Source organism: Mus pahari, chromosome 18 (genome assembly GCF_900095145.1).
Source record: "Mus pahari chromosome 18, PAHARI_EIJ_v1.1, whole genome shotgun sequence".
Taxonomy (NCBI): domain Eukaryota; kingdom Metazoa; phylum Chordata; class Mammalia; order Rodentia; family Muridae; genus Mus; species Mus pahari.
This window is the reverse complement of record NC_034607.1, coordinates 6056876-6073596: the sequence shown is the minus strand read 5'-3', so window position 1 is coordinate 6073596 and position 16721 is coordinate 6056876. Positions and strand designations below refer to the sequence as shown.

Genomic DNA, 16721 nt, shown 5'->3' with positions numbered 1-16721 from the left:
GTTTCATACAAACTCATCTCTGACATAAAATGAATATTCAAATGTGATATTAAGATAACATTCCATTGCCCAAATTTCCTTTTCTAGCCAATCAACAGCTTCATACTAAACTATTGTCTTGCAGTTAGAAGCACATCTCTGTCTATGCTTCATTGAACCTTCAAGGTTACCTTGTGAGATTCCAAAAGAGCCTCTGAGACCAAGATATGATTCTTGTTCTGTGATTACACATTAGGTAAGATGCATAAATTAAAAAAGAAAACTCCTGTATGTTAGAAAATTAATATTTCCCACAACGTATTTTTAATACAATTTTTAAACCATATCTTACTGCTATGGGTGTTTTGCTTCCATATATGCCTGTGTACCACATGTCTGTCTGGTGCCCACAGAGGCCAGAAAATAGCAAAGGATACCTAGAAATGAAATTAATGATGATTGTGAGCCTCCATGTGAATGCTAGGAATAGAAACCAATTCCGCTAGAAAAGCTGTCAATATTGACTGCTGATCCATTTATCCAATCCCTCAAACAACTTCCTAATGAGTTTTTTTGTGTATGTAATAAGCATTCTAACAAACTTTTCCCACTCTTAAAATCCTTTAGCACTTGTTCCCAAATAAGAAAATCTTATTTATGTATTTTAAGATATATTCCCTCATCTGAATTCTTCACACACACACACACACACACACACACACACACACACACACACACACACACATACACTTCCCCTTTCCCCCATATCCACTCCTTCTATTTCCTTTCAGAAAAGAGCAAGTCTTCCAGTGATATCAATGACCACTGAGAACAAGATGCAATAAGACTAGGCACAAACCCTTATATCAAGGCTGGACAAGGCCACTCAGTAGGAGAAAAAGTGTTCCACAGGCAGCTAAAGAGTCAGAGACACTCCACTCCTACTATTAAGAGTCCAACAAAAAGTGGATGGAAGTGGAAAAAAATCATTCCAAGTAAGGCTACTCAGACCCCAAAACACAAACATGAGATGTACTCACTTATAAGTGGATATTAACCATTAAGTAAAGAATAATCACACATACAACCCACAGATCCAAAGAAGTTAGATAAACAGGAGTCGTCTAAGGTGGGTGTATGGATCTCCCTAGGAAGGGGAAATAGATTAGATTTTATGGGTGGACTAGAATGTTCTTATTCAGTGATGTGACACAATTTCAACTCATAGGGAATCATGGTGTAAAACCACTGATCAAGTGCAGGCTGTTTGTCTGGGCATGCTGTCCATATGTCTGCTTACAAATTCATACGACCATATTGCATTCACATTCAGTTTAATAAGACACACTGTTGTGTTTATATATTTACAGTACTATGGCTTTGTAGGTTTGAAAATGTTGGTTTTATTTTTAAACACCCTTCATTAAAAAATATTTGTATCATATAACATACGTGTTTTTATAAGATCAAATGACTAAACATTAATACTTCTCTCGGGTAATCAACATCTGAGAAATACAGTGTTTGCAGAAACTTAAGTGCTTCTAAGTTTTGTTTCAGTTATAGACTGATAAAGAAATGATTTAAAAGTTAAAGTCTAGTTGTTCTTAAAGCCATTGAAATAGATACAGTCAAAACTTGTGAATGGCTTGTTGAAATGAATTTGTCTTTCTTGTGCACTACTTAGATATTGTAGCCTACATTTTCCACCTTTCCTAGAAATGCATGCCTGTCAAACAGATGTAACTTCACTTACCTTATTTTGATAAACCCGCTTTATTTTATTTAAAAATAATTGTGTAGGAAGATATTTAACTTTTTTTCCTTTTCAGAGGACAGAGAAATTCTGGTAATGAAGTGAGACTTTAAGATTTGCTTTAGAACACTCAGGTTTTTAATTCATACAAAGAAGCCTAAAGGAGGGAAAGCTCTAGTTAGGCAGACAATAATAGAAAATATCAAGATAGCTTTTATGTCATCATGTTTCTTTGCTATTCCCGAGAGTCCTGTGCATTGTTTTCACAGACAACTCACTTACCTTTGTCCTTCGTGACTAGACAGAGAATGTTCCCTGGGAAAGAGTTCTCTGAGGACATGCTTCTTATACACAGTTAGTCACCTGCTGTGCTGAGGATAGAAGACAATCTTTGTTGCAGTGGGAAGCATTTGAAATAAATTGTTTCCATTTCTCAACATACTGAAAACCCACTAAAAAGTACACAGTTAAAGATGAGCTTGTTTGAATCAGTTATCCTAAGGAATTTAAATAAGAATTGTTTTGTATGTGACCTTGTTCAAGAGATCATATAAGATTTTGATAATCTCTAGTATAAGAAAGAAGTAATTAAAACCATGAGAATAATAAAAATACTATGCAAAGAATTCATACCCACTGTAAATAATCTACCAATACCAGGAAAAATTCTAAGTATTTAGTATTTTATAATAATTCAAAGGCAATGATATGAAAGCAATCTTCTTGCTACTTACTGAATAATACATACAGTGTATTCTTCGATTCTCTTGATACAAGTTGCTCACATAGGTCATGCAACCGTTTTAAGATTCTGCCTCCATGAATTCATACATAGTCAATGTATCTAATAACAATGACTGTACTAACTCTGTCCTCACCACATTATGAGTCCTGTGGGATTTGGAATATTTCAATATGCATGACAAGCTTTTATTAATCCAAATATACATTAATTTGAGAAGTAACTTAAACAATTAGAATAATAAGTACAAGAAGTTCACCTTCTACTTTGTCCACCTATTTCATTGTCATTCCTTTGGAGAAATTCACTAATATCGTTGTGACCCATTTTTCTTTTTCTTTCTTTCTTTTTTTTTTTTTTAGATATTTTCTTTATTTATATTTCAAATGTTATCCCCTTTCATAGTTTCCCCTCTGAAAATCCCCTATCCCCTCCACCTACCCCTACTCCCCAACCCACACACTCACATTCCTGGTCCTGGCATTCCCCTATACTGGGGCATAGAGCCTTCACAGAACCAAGATCCTCTCCTTCCATTGATGACTGACTAGGCAATCCTCTGCTACATATATAGCTAGAGCCACAAGTTCCACCATGTGATTACTTTGGTTGGTGGTATAATTCCAAGGAGCTCTGGGGGTACTGGTTAGTTCATATTGATGTTCCTCCTATGGGGCTTCAGACCCCTTCAGCTCCCTGGGTATTTTCTCTGGCTCCTTAATTGGGGACCTTGTGCTCAGTCCAATGGATGACTGTGAGCATCTACCTCTGTATTTGTCAGGCACTGGCACAGCCTCACAGCAGACCCCTTTTCCACTGCACATGTGTTTGATGTTCTATGCTCCTTTCCTCTAGCACCCAATTCACTGTTACTTTTAATATATCTGTAACCCTCAGTGCTAATTCCAGAACAAGCATGAACTGCTTTCTTGTTGAACATAGATGGTAGAAACCTTCAGAGAAAGAATAGACAGTAAAACAAAACGACAGATAGCTGATTTGGAGTGCCGCTCAAGCAGAAACTCTGGTGGCATATTTTTACAGATCCTGTAGTGCCAGTTATGCCCATGCATTACTTTCTACAAACTTTGATATGAATTCTCGTTTCTACACAGTACATTTGGAATGCACACACTTCCCTTTGTTACTTCAGACATTCTGTTATAAATAGGCTTACAGTTAGTTCTAGCCTTATGGAAATTAACATAACACACACATATAAATTCATTGTTGCTATTTATTCATTTATTTACACTCCATATTTTATTTCCCCCACCCTCATCCACCCTCTGACTGTTCCAAATCCTATACCTCTGCCCCACCTGTCTCCACCTAGATGCCCCCACTCTCCATCCCACCTGATCTCTAAACTCTCTGAGGCCTCCAGTCTCTTGAGGGTTAGGTGCATCATCTCTGAATGAACACAGACCCAGAAGTCCTCTACTGTATGTGTGTTGGGGGGCTCATAACAACTGGTGTATGCTGCCTGTTTGGCAGTCCAGTGTTTGAGAGATCTCAGGGGACAGGATTAATTGAGATTGCTGGTCCTCCTACAGGGTCACCCTTCTCTTCAGCTTCTTTCAGCCTGCCCTAATTCAACAACAGGGCTCAGCTGCTATGTCCATTGGTTGGGTTCAAATATCTGCATCTGGCTCTTTCAGCTGCTTGTTGGGTCTTCCGGAGTGTAGTCATGCAAGGTCCCTTTTTGTGAGTGCTCCACAGCCTCAGTAATAGTTTCAAGCTTTGGGACCTCTCCTTGAGCTGGATACCACTTTGGGCCTGTAACTGGACCTTCTTTTCCTCAGGCTTCTCTCTATTTCCATCCCTGTAATTCTTTCAGACAGGAACAATTATGGGTCAGAGTTGTGACTGTGGGATGGCTCCTCTCTCCCTCATTTGATGCCCTATCTTCCGGCTGGCTGGATGTGGGCTCTATAAGTTACCTCTCCCTACTGTCAGGCATTTCATCTAAGGTCCCTCTCTTTGAATCCTGAGAGTCTCTGGTGCATTCTGGAGGTTTCCCCCAACCTCCCATCTCCTGAGGTTGCCTGTTTCTATTATTTCTACTAGCCTCAGAGTTTCAGTCCTTTTTCCTCACCCAATATGATATCAGGTTCCCCGCTCCCCTCCACTCCCTCCCTGCCCCCGTCCACTTTCCCTCCAAGGTCCTTCCCTCCCTCCCCACTTGTGAATCTTATCCCACCTCTTTTAAAATATTTCCTTTGCTAAATTTCCTCCCCTGCCCATTTGACAAACCCCATCTATGGCCCATGGATCATGTGAAAATCCATTAAAAAGAGTCCAAGACAAATTAGAATGGTATTTTGTACTAGCAAGGATTATGTGCCACTATTTCTCCCTCAGGTTTATCCTGCAATACTGGTTGCTGTTGTGATTCATAAACATCATAGGGGGCTCTGCAAGTGGTTGTTTCCCTCTTTTGGAAAATTTCATGAATCCTTCTGGTACCATGAAAATTGGCCTTCAGGGAAATGACTTTCATATCCTCCAGGTTCAGTGACTGTATTGCATGGTGTCTTAATCAACAGGGACTTACCTTCTACATTTGGGGTGTAATCAAGGGCAATATCAGTAGTCTATAATATATGGGAGTCTATTGGGAAACCCCAATCAACCACTCAAGAGGAAGCTTTTTATTCTTGGTATAGAGTTTTTCTTTAATAGTCTGTGGATCTTATGGAGACAATTGTCAGTCCAGATAAGATTTCATTTAAATTATATGTGTCTGCATGCATGTGTATACAAACACACACATGCACACACACACACACACACACACACACACACACACACACCAAAAACAAAACAAAACAAAACAAAAAAAAAAAACAAAAAACAAAAACAACAAAAATAACTTTAGGTATACAGGGAAACTATTCCTGCTACTAGAACTACCAGGGGCTATTGAGGTCATTAATTGTGGAGGAGAACCTACAACTGCCAATTCACTAAACCACTATCATCCTTAATTATGTTCCTAGGATTTTACTGCTGTAAACAGACACCATGACCAAGGTAACTCTTATAAAAGACAGCATTTAATTGGGGCTGGCTCACAGGTTCAGAAGTTCAGTCATTTATCATCAAGGCAGAAGCATTGCAGTGTCCAGGCAGGTATGACACTGGAAGTGCTGAGAGTTCCAGGAGAAAACTCTCAGCCGGCTAGTGGGAGGTCTCAAACTCTACCCTCACATTGACATACTTCCTCCAACAAATCAACACTTATTCCCACAAGGGAAGTGCCACTCTTTGGGTCAATATACTCAAACCTCCCCAAATGCATTCTAAATATTTATCATTTATGCATATGTTGCCTAATTTTATGTCAACTTGACATGAGCTAGAATTATATAAGACAGAACTTCAAGTGAGAAAATGGCTCAGTTAGATCTGGCTCTTTCAGTTTATAAATTAATGACTGATGTGGGAGGGCCTATTCCAAGGTGGGCAGTGCTGGTTCTATAAGAAAGCAGATTGGCCAGGCCATGATAAGAAAGCCAGTCAAAAGCACTCCTCTATGGCCTCTGCATCAGTTGCTGATCCAGATTCTTGTTTTATTTGGGTTCCTATAATACCTCCCTTCAGTGATGCAACACAGTGAGGAAGTTCAAGCCAAATAAACTTCTTCTTTTCCCAATTGTTTTTAGTGATGGTGTTTCATCATAGCAATAGTACCCTTAACTAAGACAATGCACATATAAAAATACTTCTTACCCTTTGTCCAAGAAAGTTGTTTTTTGCAACCAGGTACATTATACAAAATCACAATGTATCAAAATTCAGAGAATGAATATCTATGGCACACAGTTCCAATTGTACCTCTCTAATAAGATTCATGAATTTAGGTAACATTAGAGAAGAGGGGAGAGTAAGATTGTAAAAGCCAAAAGAACAGAACTTTTCCCATGGGATGGTGTCTCCTAGAAATTTCAACAAGACTACACCATAGTAGTCTCATCAGCATAGATGCCTAAAACAACACCTGAATTAAGGCAACAACAAAAGGCATGCTAACAGGGGAGGGGCAGAGTTCACAAGGCCTAGAGCCTACACCAAAAACTACAGGCAATAGGGGAAAGTAAGAGTGATAAACAATTCTTCCCTAAGGCAGAATCCCCTGACTGTTCAACCAATACTGAGTAATCCTGAGATCATACACATAGAAGGGCCATCATATAAAGTTGGGTTTTTAGGTACATATAGTAACAGTAATTAAGCAAAAAGGACATGAATTTGAAAAAGTGCAAGGAGAGTGGGGGGAGAGGTGAAAGGGAAAGGAGAAAATGGTGTAATAATCTTAAATTTCAAAATTAAAACATTATTATAAAAAATAAAATTAAAAGAGATCAGGGTTTCCTCTGAAGCAAGGAGTATCAAAATTTGAAGTTTTTCAAATTTCAGTAGCATGAATTTTTGTCAAATAATCACAAGGCAATTAAAAATCAGTCAATCTGACTCAGGTAACATGGTAAATGAATAGTTAATAAGAAGAGAACATGCCCAGTGACTTACCATATATGTACATTCTTTCCATCCATAAACCCCTCGCCATTTTCAGGCTCTGGACTTGTAGCATGTTTCACTTGGGAAAGAACATACAATTCCATGTTGTTCAGTATGATTCGCACAGAAACAACACATACTGCATTTTCTTTATTCTGACCTTTAAGTCTGAGGCTGACTTTTACTCTATTAGTGACATCTTTATCTCCTTTATTCCCTCCCTTCATCCCTTCCTTTTTCTGTTCTTTCCTTCCTTTTGTGTATGTTGCACATGTGTACATATATGTGTGCAGGTATGAGCCTGAGCCTGTAAACATGCTTGTGAATATCAGTAGTGGGCATTTGTGTCTTTTTCTCTTTTTTCCTTGATACAGTGTCTTTCTTAAGAACCTGGGGTTCATCACCACACAGAGATCCACCATACACACCTGCACACACAAATGTAGTAAAGCGAGCAATGCCCTGATTCTATTACCAACTTACCCTTGGCACTGGAATTTCAAGCTTATGAAACCACATAAAATTTTTATATAGATGATGCAGATTCAACATAGGCCCTTATACTTTCACAGGACCCTTCCCTAACAAGCCATCTCCCCAAGACAAAATTAAAGTTGATTTTGAAAAGAAGTGTACCACTTAGGAAATGTGATCTCTTAAAATATAATAAAATTTGAGAAATGAGACAGATATTAATTTACTGCAAAGGCTAAATAGAAAAAGCCACAAAGCTGCACATTATAGTTGGTATATTTGGACTATGAGTTGTAATCCAGCCTACAATTAATTGTTATATGTTATTTGATTAATTTATTTTTACTGTAAATGTGTGAACAGATGTGTGTTCTTATGAATCAAATTATGAGGCATAGTCCACTTCTTGCTATAAAGAATAATAAAAAATTTGAAAATCTGGTACAGTTTGAAAATGTTATGAAATCAGAACATTTAAATGCAATTTGGATACTAAGCTATTATTATATTACTTAGACATGTACACATACTCGGAGCAATATTGCTTAGAAAATGTATTAGCCTAATATTTATAACCATGCTTTCTTACAATAGCAAATGTTAGATATTAATACAAACTACAACATTGTATTGGTTTAAAATATGTATATGGTAAACAACATTTTTCCAGATTGTATCGAAGTATCAACAATGTTTTCATTTACAGGGAATCAGATGGATTAAATTTTCTTGCTTTCTATTTTGTTAAATTATTTAAATCATTTGGCTATTCCTTCAAAGGTCTTCAGGATGATTAGATATATCTTTAGGACTGCATTATATCAATGCACTGCCATGCTTTCCTTCTTCATTTTTAAAACAAAGTCTTTGCCTTCTGGAATATCACAGATGTTGCAGTAAAATGATAGGTGCTCTGTTGTACATGATCTTTCTGACATTCAATTTAATATTCTGCCAAGACAATTAAAGCAACAAATACTATTTCATTCAGTGTAGATATTATGGTATCACAATTTTAATTGTATTTTTTCTGAAGTATATTAAAATTGGATCCAGCATTGCTTTGCAAGAATTTACCGATTAAATCACTGGAATGCTCACATGACTTTAAACTTTCCCATATCGAGATTTATAATCTGGTTACAACTACAGAATCTATTTCATTATTAATTTTAAACACATCCTGCTGACTTAGAATACAATGTTGTTGATAATGTTGTTTTCTTATATACAGACTATAACATAATTATTGCTCTAGAATTTGTAATAAAATCAGGGGATATTTTGAAGTATGTGTATAATAAAATCAGGAGATATTTTGAATACATCTTGCACTAAATTTGCCTCAGATAAGAGCTTTGCTTGATTTATAGGTAAGTACATACTAATTACTGTAAAATCTCATAAGAGACAGCTTTAGCCATTTTAGAAGCAGGAAATTTCAGTTGGGTTGGTAGTTGGGATGGTAGTTGTGAGTTTTGCAGATGTGGTTTCTGGAAATTTAACACATATCCTCTGACTAACAGCAAGCTCTGAACTGCTGAATTGTCTCTCTTACCCCCAGGTCCAGTTTTTTGAAGTGAAACAATGAAGATGGCCACCATATTACATTTCAGTGTCTTGTATCCCTTCCAGAGCCTTGAACTTACCATTAAACATCTGTTGAGACTCTGAAGGTTTGCTGGATTGTTAGTTGGACTTCATTTCAGTTACTTGACTGTAACAATTAAGTTCCTATGTCTAAAAGAATTGATAGGCTCTCCAAATATTATGTAAAAACTCTTCTTTTCATAGCATTCTTTAAGTAGATGCTTTTCAGCGTATGGCTTCTAAGCTATCTCTATGATCATGATTATTATCACCACCACATTAACCTTGTTACAAATTGTAATTCTTCAACTTCATTCATATGGAATCAGAAACTCTGGAACTGATTCTCCAACATAAGTTTGAACAAGAAATCTGAGAACCACTGATAGTTGACTTACTGTATCCTATTATTTACTTCTTCTTAAAGACTTCTAGAACAATGAAAAAAAGTCAGCCAACTTAATTACCACACTCCTGTGCTTTTTAAAGATTGAATATACAACAGAACTCCATGTTTCTTGTTGAACTTTTCCTTTTGAAAGGAAAGTTGGCTCCCAGTAATTGGTGCAAGACATAACCAGACACCAAATTCTCATCACAGGGGATATTTATTACTATGGAGAGGCAAGTGTGTATGGAAAGGCTACAAAGACGGTAGCAGCAGTGGACAGGAGAAGCAAAATGTGGACTTTTAAGGGGAAACAGGGAAAGTCTGTGCTAGGTTGAGTTGGTAAATACTGATAGGACATATTAGTCAACTAATACATTTTAAGTATTGGAGCTTGGTGTGAAGTAGAAACTTAAGGATTCTTTGGAAAGTCAGTTGTGTTAGCAGATGGCATTTTGCTGGTGCAAACACATAAAGGAGCATTTTACTGAAGCAGGCACAAGTGAAAGAATTCTTGCTGAAGCAGACATGTGGAGGAATGTTTTCCTGAAGCAGACACAGATGAAAGAATGTTTTACTAAAGCAAAAAGGTAAAAGGGAGTCACAATAATGTGATTCATACATCACACAATAGTGTGAGTCATACTATTTTAGTGTGATGTATGAATCACACTATTATGTGATGTGTGAATATTTAGCAGAATATTGTGAATATTCAGAATTATTATGAATATTCACTACCTTGTTGTTAACATTCAGCCACTTATTTGGAGACATTTTACTTCAGCAAGTTGACTCTGCTTCTAAGAAAGCTCTATGATTTTTCTCTCCACTAATTTTTTTGCAAATCTTAATCCTATCAACAAGCTTTCTCTAGATTCTTCTTGAAGTTTTAAGTTATGCTGAATTCCATGAGGTGGTTAGATAATGAGGAGAGTAAAGCTTTTGATCCTTTGTCCTGATGAAGTGTTTTGTTTCCCTAGCATCTTCCATGCATAAGACATAATAATAATTGTGATGATTTGAGTATGCTCTGCCTAGGGAGTAGCATTATTATAAGATGTGGCCCTTTTGGGGTAGGTGTTTCACTGTGGGTGTGGACTGTAAGACCCTCATCTTACATATGATAGGTATTTGATGAAGGATTATTTGGTAATGACATGCATGTATTGGTTCACCTTACAAACATTGTTGAGCTTCATTTGTTACGACCCCATAGAGAGAAACACATTTAAAAAAAAAAAAAAAAAAAAAAAAAAAGTCCTTCTGGTGATGTGCTGGCAGCATCTTGCCACTTTCTCAGACCTAGGCCTATTAGCTGAGTCGGGTCAAATGACACATGACACAGACTCACGTGCTCTTGTGGAGTTTTGCTAATACAAACATGCTGAGTCAAAACACATGGTGAAGCAAGACCTGTGGATACCACGTGATGTTTGAAGGGAGTTATAAATAGGTCTCAATGAACTATGAGAGGGGCTTGCTTGTAGAGCTAGCTTTGCAAGACCTCTTGGTCTCGTATCTTTGCTGATCCTCACTTTGTTGAGAGAGGCACATCTGAGACTTTCTTCTGGTATCCCTTGTGGTCTTGGTCCCTTCTGTTGACTTGGCTGAGGTCTGGATGATCCTGCTTGGTTGTGCCAGCTCTGCTATTACCCTGACACAACTGAATTGGACTGCTTATGTATCTGGGAAGTGATTGTGAGTGGACTGAGCTGCTGCTGCTGACCTGTGAACTGAAGTGAAGATTTCCTGACAACTCAGATGGGGTTTGCTCCAAAGAACCATTTCTAAACAGGTCCACACCCCCCTTGTCTTAATAACTCTTATTTTCTACTATCTCTGATGGGTGACAGGCTGGAAGAAAAATTTAGAAACCAATATTAAAAGTAGAGTTGAAAAAACAAAACAACAAAAAAATTAGAGTTGAGAAAAAAATGTCTACATTTGGAGTTTGGTATCAGAAATGAATCAGTGGCCAAATAAGGGGTCTAGTTTTAAATATATAACGTTTTTAGAAAAGTAGAAGAAAGGGGCAATACCTATTTGCTATGTTTGCAATGCTTGGGTCTATATTTGCTATGATCATGCTTGCTAGATCCCCTTCAACTTCCTTATCTAATCCAGACAGATTGTAATGATGGTTATATTGGTGCATGCTAAGGGTTACCCTGATTATTCAACAGTGCAGGGTACTTGGTAATCTGATAGATGCATAATTTATTTCCAGACTATTTTTCTAAGGCACTTACTTCTGTGTGGATTTACAGAAATCAATTTTTTATTTAGGTTCTCCTTAAAGCACAAATTTAGATGGAGAAGTAGGTATAGTTAACCAATTTAGGCAGTAATACCAAGGGCAAATATAAGAGGGAAAAAGAGAATGAGATAGTAAGTGGGAAATACCATATAGAGTTTTGATAGTCAGGCTTTATGGAATGAGTGTATATAATCTTGGGTTCATCCTGAAAAAAAAAAGGCAAGTATACCTGAAGGAAGACTGGCTAAAATATTAATCTACTTGCTACCATCTTCACTGGAAGATTTCTTTTGGCTCATTATGTCTCTTTGCTTCTGGGAAACTTGCTGATACACAAAATGGTTTCTCAGGCTTTGAGATCTCAGGATACAGAGAAGAGTATATAAACTACATTCTTAAAGCAGAGTGATGTTAGTTTATCTGCAATACATGTGAGGTCACAGAGGGCTGTGCATTGTAGTTCTTCTGAAATAAGAACTGGTCTTAAGAATGAGATATTTCTGAACCAGAGACAACAGCTTTAAGAGAAAAATACAAATGCTGCCTTTTGCTTTTGTGACCATAAGGGTCAAAGGGGCACCATGTGTCTTCATGAATCCTTTGAAGATTGCTTACAAGAGTAAAAATGGTGAGTTGAAACAACAATCAAAAGATAATTAATATTTTCTAGAAAATGACAATCTGAACAAGAATTCTTGAATTTTTGCATAATGAAAACAAGTTAGACTAGGATTAGCCCTCATGAAAAACAGCATATAAACAGTTGATCCAGGGAAAGTATATCTCTTGAAATAATTGGTAGTTAATTAAGAAGTGGAAGATGGTCAGTAGATAAGCTGATATATAGAATCTGAGCAGAAATACAGACATTGCTATACAACAGAGGAGACAAAGACAGAGTGTGGAAAAACAGAGACTAGTACAGAGGGACCGTAATGACAGAACACATAGAATAGAATGAGGTTGTAAATTTTGACACAGGAAACAAAGTTACTCAAAACATCAATTAGCACTCTGTGAGTACATTATACTCATATTCACAATAAAGGTAAGAAATGACTACAGTTCAAAATTTTAGAGAATATAAAGGATGAGTGGGACTGAAAAATCACAGTCACAAAGACAATATGTAAACTTTCTAGAATACATGGTACATTAAAAATATGAATAAGTAAATAAAGATTGTAAAATTTGAATTATTCATCTAAGTGCTCTGAAAAAAAAAACTTGTCCTACAATTAGCCTGTACTTTAATAAATTCCTTAATTATAATAAATATTAGTGGTGAAACCCTCAGCTAAATCTGCTTCTAGTATATGAGTAAAATAAAAAATATGAATATAGCACACTTTAATTATTAATTCATACAGTTGTTCCCAGAATCAAGACTAAAGTTTTATATGTGGCAATTAACTATTTGTGCTGATTTTGTTATTACTGATTTGAAATATTTTAGTACTCATTCTAAGTATTTTGTTTATTCAATTCTCTTTTTTAATCATGCTTCATCATCTCTTCTTAAAAAATATATAAATATCTTACTATATAAAATTTAGGCATTACTATTTCAGTGTCAAACATATCCCCAAATGGGGAATGTGGAATACTGATATGAATGATAAAGTGTTATTCTTCACTGGAAGAAAAACACGTTAAATACAGGTGTGTCGGTTTATATTATAAACACTTAGAATTTACTTGGGGTGGGAATGATTTCACTTATTTTAAGGTTTATTTTTGCCCTAAGTCAATTATAAACGTAAGAAGCAGAAGATTAAATCCACTCACAAGATTGCACAGCATAAAAATGCTAAGTAATGATTCAAGATCAGAAATTGAAAGATAAAATAATAAATGGAATGTAAAAAGATGAAAGAGATATGAAGAGAAGAAGCCTAAAAGAAGAAAATAATGAAAAAATACAGAGCAAAAATAGAAACTAGAAGACAATAGTCAGACGAATGGAGGTGTACAGAAATAAAAAGAGCAAGAGAAAGTAAAAAAAGATGATAATCATTGCATAATCTGTGTATTCAGTTTGTGTTGTAAATGCTAAGTCTTAACAAATATGCAGCATATTTAATATTTTGCAATATAGTTTTATTAAAATGTCAGTGTATTTTACACATTTTACCTTGCAGAGCTATAAATAGGTATAAAGCATCAGAGAAAAAAGAAAAGGAAAAGAATGAATGGCAGATATTAACTATTAAACTACTTCACTCATTCATTTATTTCCCCCATAAATATTACAGGTTAACATCATACGCTTAAGTAAAAAAGAATCAAACAAGTTGCACAGCCTTGGTTCCTGCTAGCTAGGATCTTCAAGGACTTAAGAACAACCACTTTCATATCATCTCCTGAAGAATCAATTCTCCCAGAGAGCATGGGCACAGTTTGCAATGACACCCATGCTGATTTCATCCTCCGTGGCTTCTCTGACAAGCCATATTTAGAGAAAGTACTTTTTGGGGTAATTTTGGTCTTTTATTGTTTGACTCTTGCTGGAAATACAATCATAATTTTTGTTTCCTTGAAGGACCCAAAACTGCAGATCCCTATGTATTTCTTCCTTTCCAATCTTTCCTTATTAGATATTTGTTTCACCAGCAGCTGTGTTCCTCAGATGTTGGTTAATTTGAGAAGTCCGAAGAAAACTATCACCTATAGTGGCTGTGCCACTCAGCTCTACATCTTCCTGTGGCTTGGTGCCACTGAATGTGTCCTTCTTGTTGTCATGGCTGTGGACCGCTATGTGGCAGTGTGCCATCCTCTGAGATACGTAACTGTCATGCACCCTAAAGTATGTCTGCAGCTGGCTGTCCTTGCTTGGGGTTCTGGCTTGATTCAGTCTCTGATCCAATCTACTGCTACCCTCAGGTTGCCCTTTTGCTCTCAGCGCGTAGTAGATAACATTGTGTGTGAAGTTCCAGCCCTGATTCAGCTCTCCAGTGCAGATACTACCTACAATGAAGTGCAGATGTCCATAGCCAGTGTTATCCTCTTAGTGTTACCCTTGGCCATCATCCTTTCCTCCTATGGTGCTATTGTGAAATCTGTGCTGAAGATAAAGTCACCTGCAGGGCAGAAAAAAGCATTTGGCACCTGTACTTCTCACCTTCTTGTTGTTTCCCTGTTCTATGGTACAGTCACAGGTGTCTATCTTCAACCTAAGACTCACTATGCTCATGAATGGGGAAAGTTTCTCACCCTTTTCTACACTGTAATAACTCCAACTCTTAACCCTCTCATTTATACACTGAAGAACAAGGAGGTAAAAGAAGCAGTGATAAGACTGTGGTGGAAGACTTGGATTTCACAAAGATAACTAAGGATGCTGGCATATGAGTTTCTGTTTCTTTATTGGAAAAGGCAGAACCATCTTAACTCAAAAACTTTGAGATTGCCCTCCACAAAACCAAGAATAGCTTGCTTCATTTTGATTGGGTTGTGGTGTTAGCTTCATTCATCAGGTATTGATTAGACCATCCATTTCTTCAAAGTGGTGATTAAAATACAATGTGTTAGTTATTTTAGCAGTCATTTTCTTAAGAAATATGACACAGTTGATTTGTGATAAAGAAACACAATACAAAATTAAACACCAAGTAATGTTTCATACCTTTCCACTGTTTGTATTTACTTCAGAATGTACTGAGAGTTTATATCAGAGCAATCTACAAATTAAACAAACATCGTTTGAACTACAACACAGACCTGTTTTTATTTACTTTAAAATATAAAATATTTATTTTATTTGTGTGAATACATCTATGTGACTGTATGCCATGAGAGTACAGGTTCCTGAAGGTGTCAGAAAAAAACTTTGGATATCCTGAGGCTGAAATTACAGAATAATATGAGTGCTAAAATGTTACCTCTGGTCCTTAGAAAAATAGCAAGCACTGTTAATCACTGAGCCATCTTTCGCTCTTTCTTTTTATTTTAAGACACCCCAAACTGACAAAGGTCCTAGCAAAACCCATATAGACTCATGCAGGTTCCATGATTACCACTTCAATCTCTATGAGCCTGTATGAGCCCTGCTTAGGTCATTCTGTGGGCTGTTGTCTTGTGTCCTTGACCCCTCAGAAAGTTACAATCCTTCCTGACCCTATACTGGAGGGTTTTCGGAGCTTTGCCTAATGTTTGGCTGTGGGTCTCTGCAATGAATCCCATCAGCTGACAGAGGAAGCCTTTCTGAACTGGCTTATGCCTCAATCCATGAGTATAGAAGAATATCATTAAGAATTATGTTTTGTAGTTGTGTTTGGTTCTTCCATAGGTCTATGGCCCTCACCCACTTTATATATCCTATACCCAACCCCAACCCCAACCACTCCAAGTCTACCCACAAAAACAATTCTATTTCCCCTTCCCAGTGAGACCCTAGTGCTACTGCAAGCCAGTCTTTTTATAGAATATCTGTGTCTGTGTATTGTCACTTGATTTTCTTATATGTATCAGCTAATATCCACTTTTAAGTGAGTATATATCTTGTCTCTCTGGGTCTGTGTTCTGTCACTTAGGGTAGTTTTCTTATAATTCCAACTATTTGCCTGCAAATTTTTTATATTTTTTCTAATACCTGAATAATACTCCATTGTGTAAAATATACAAGATTCTTTTTAAATCAATTCTTGGGTGGAGAAATTTTGGGCGGTGAAAGGCAGTCTGTGTTCTGGTTGACTGAGGCTTACTCGGGAGACCCAGTAGAAAAACCTACAAGGGACCAAACCACAAGCTATGCTCCCAGACACAAGTACCTGACACTACATCAGCTCCTCAACTCCATAATCCTGTGACTATTAGTCACACAGACAATGTCCCAATCTCCTGGTAGGTTGGCTACAGGCAGGTAAGCTTGTCCCCACAGTTACCTGGCAACAGCAAGGTAGCCCAGTCCACTATGAAAGGGGTTGCTTGGCCCCTCCTCTCTCTCTCTCTCTCTCTCTCTCTCTCTCTCTCTCTCTCTCTCTCTCAAGCTCTTGCTCTCTTATCTTGG

The 16721-nt window shown here is 36.9% G+C and overlaps 1 protein-coding gene across 1 annotated transcript; it reads left to right on the top strand.

Annotated features, from left to right (window-relative positions):
- The first annotated feature begins 14102 nt into the window (after positions 1 to 14102).
- Positions 14103 to 15044, top strand: LOC110335872 (olfactory receptor 2H2-like). Its single transcript, XM_021218267.1, has one exon. The coding sequence runs from the start codon at positions 14103 to 14105 to the stop codon at positions 15042 to 15044; it is 942 nt and encodes a 313-aa protein (XP_021073926.1).
- The last annotated feature ends 1677 nt before the right edge of the window (positions 15045 to 16721 follow it).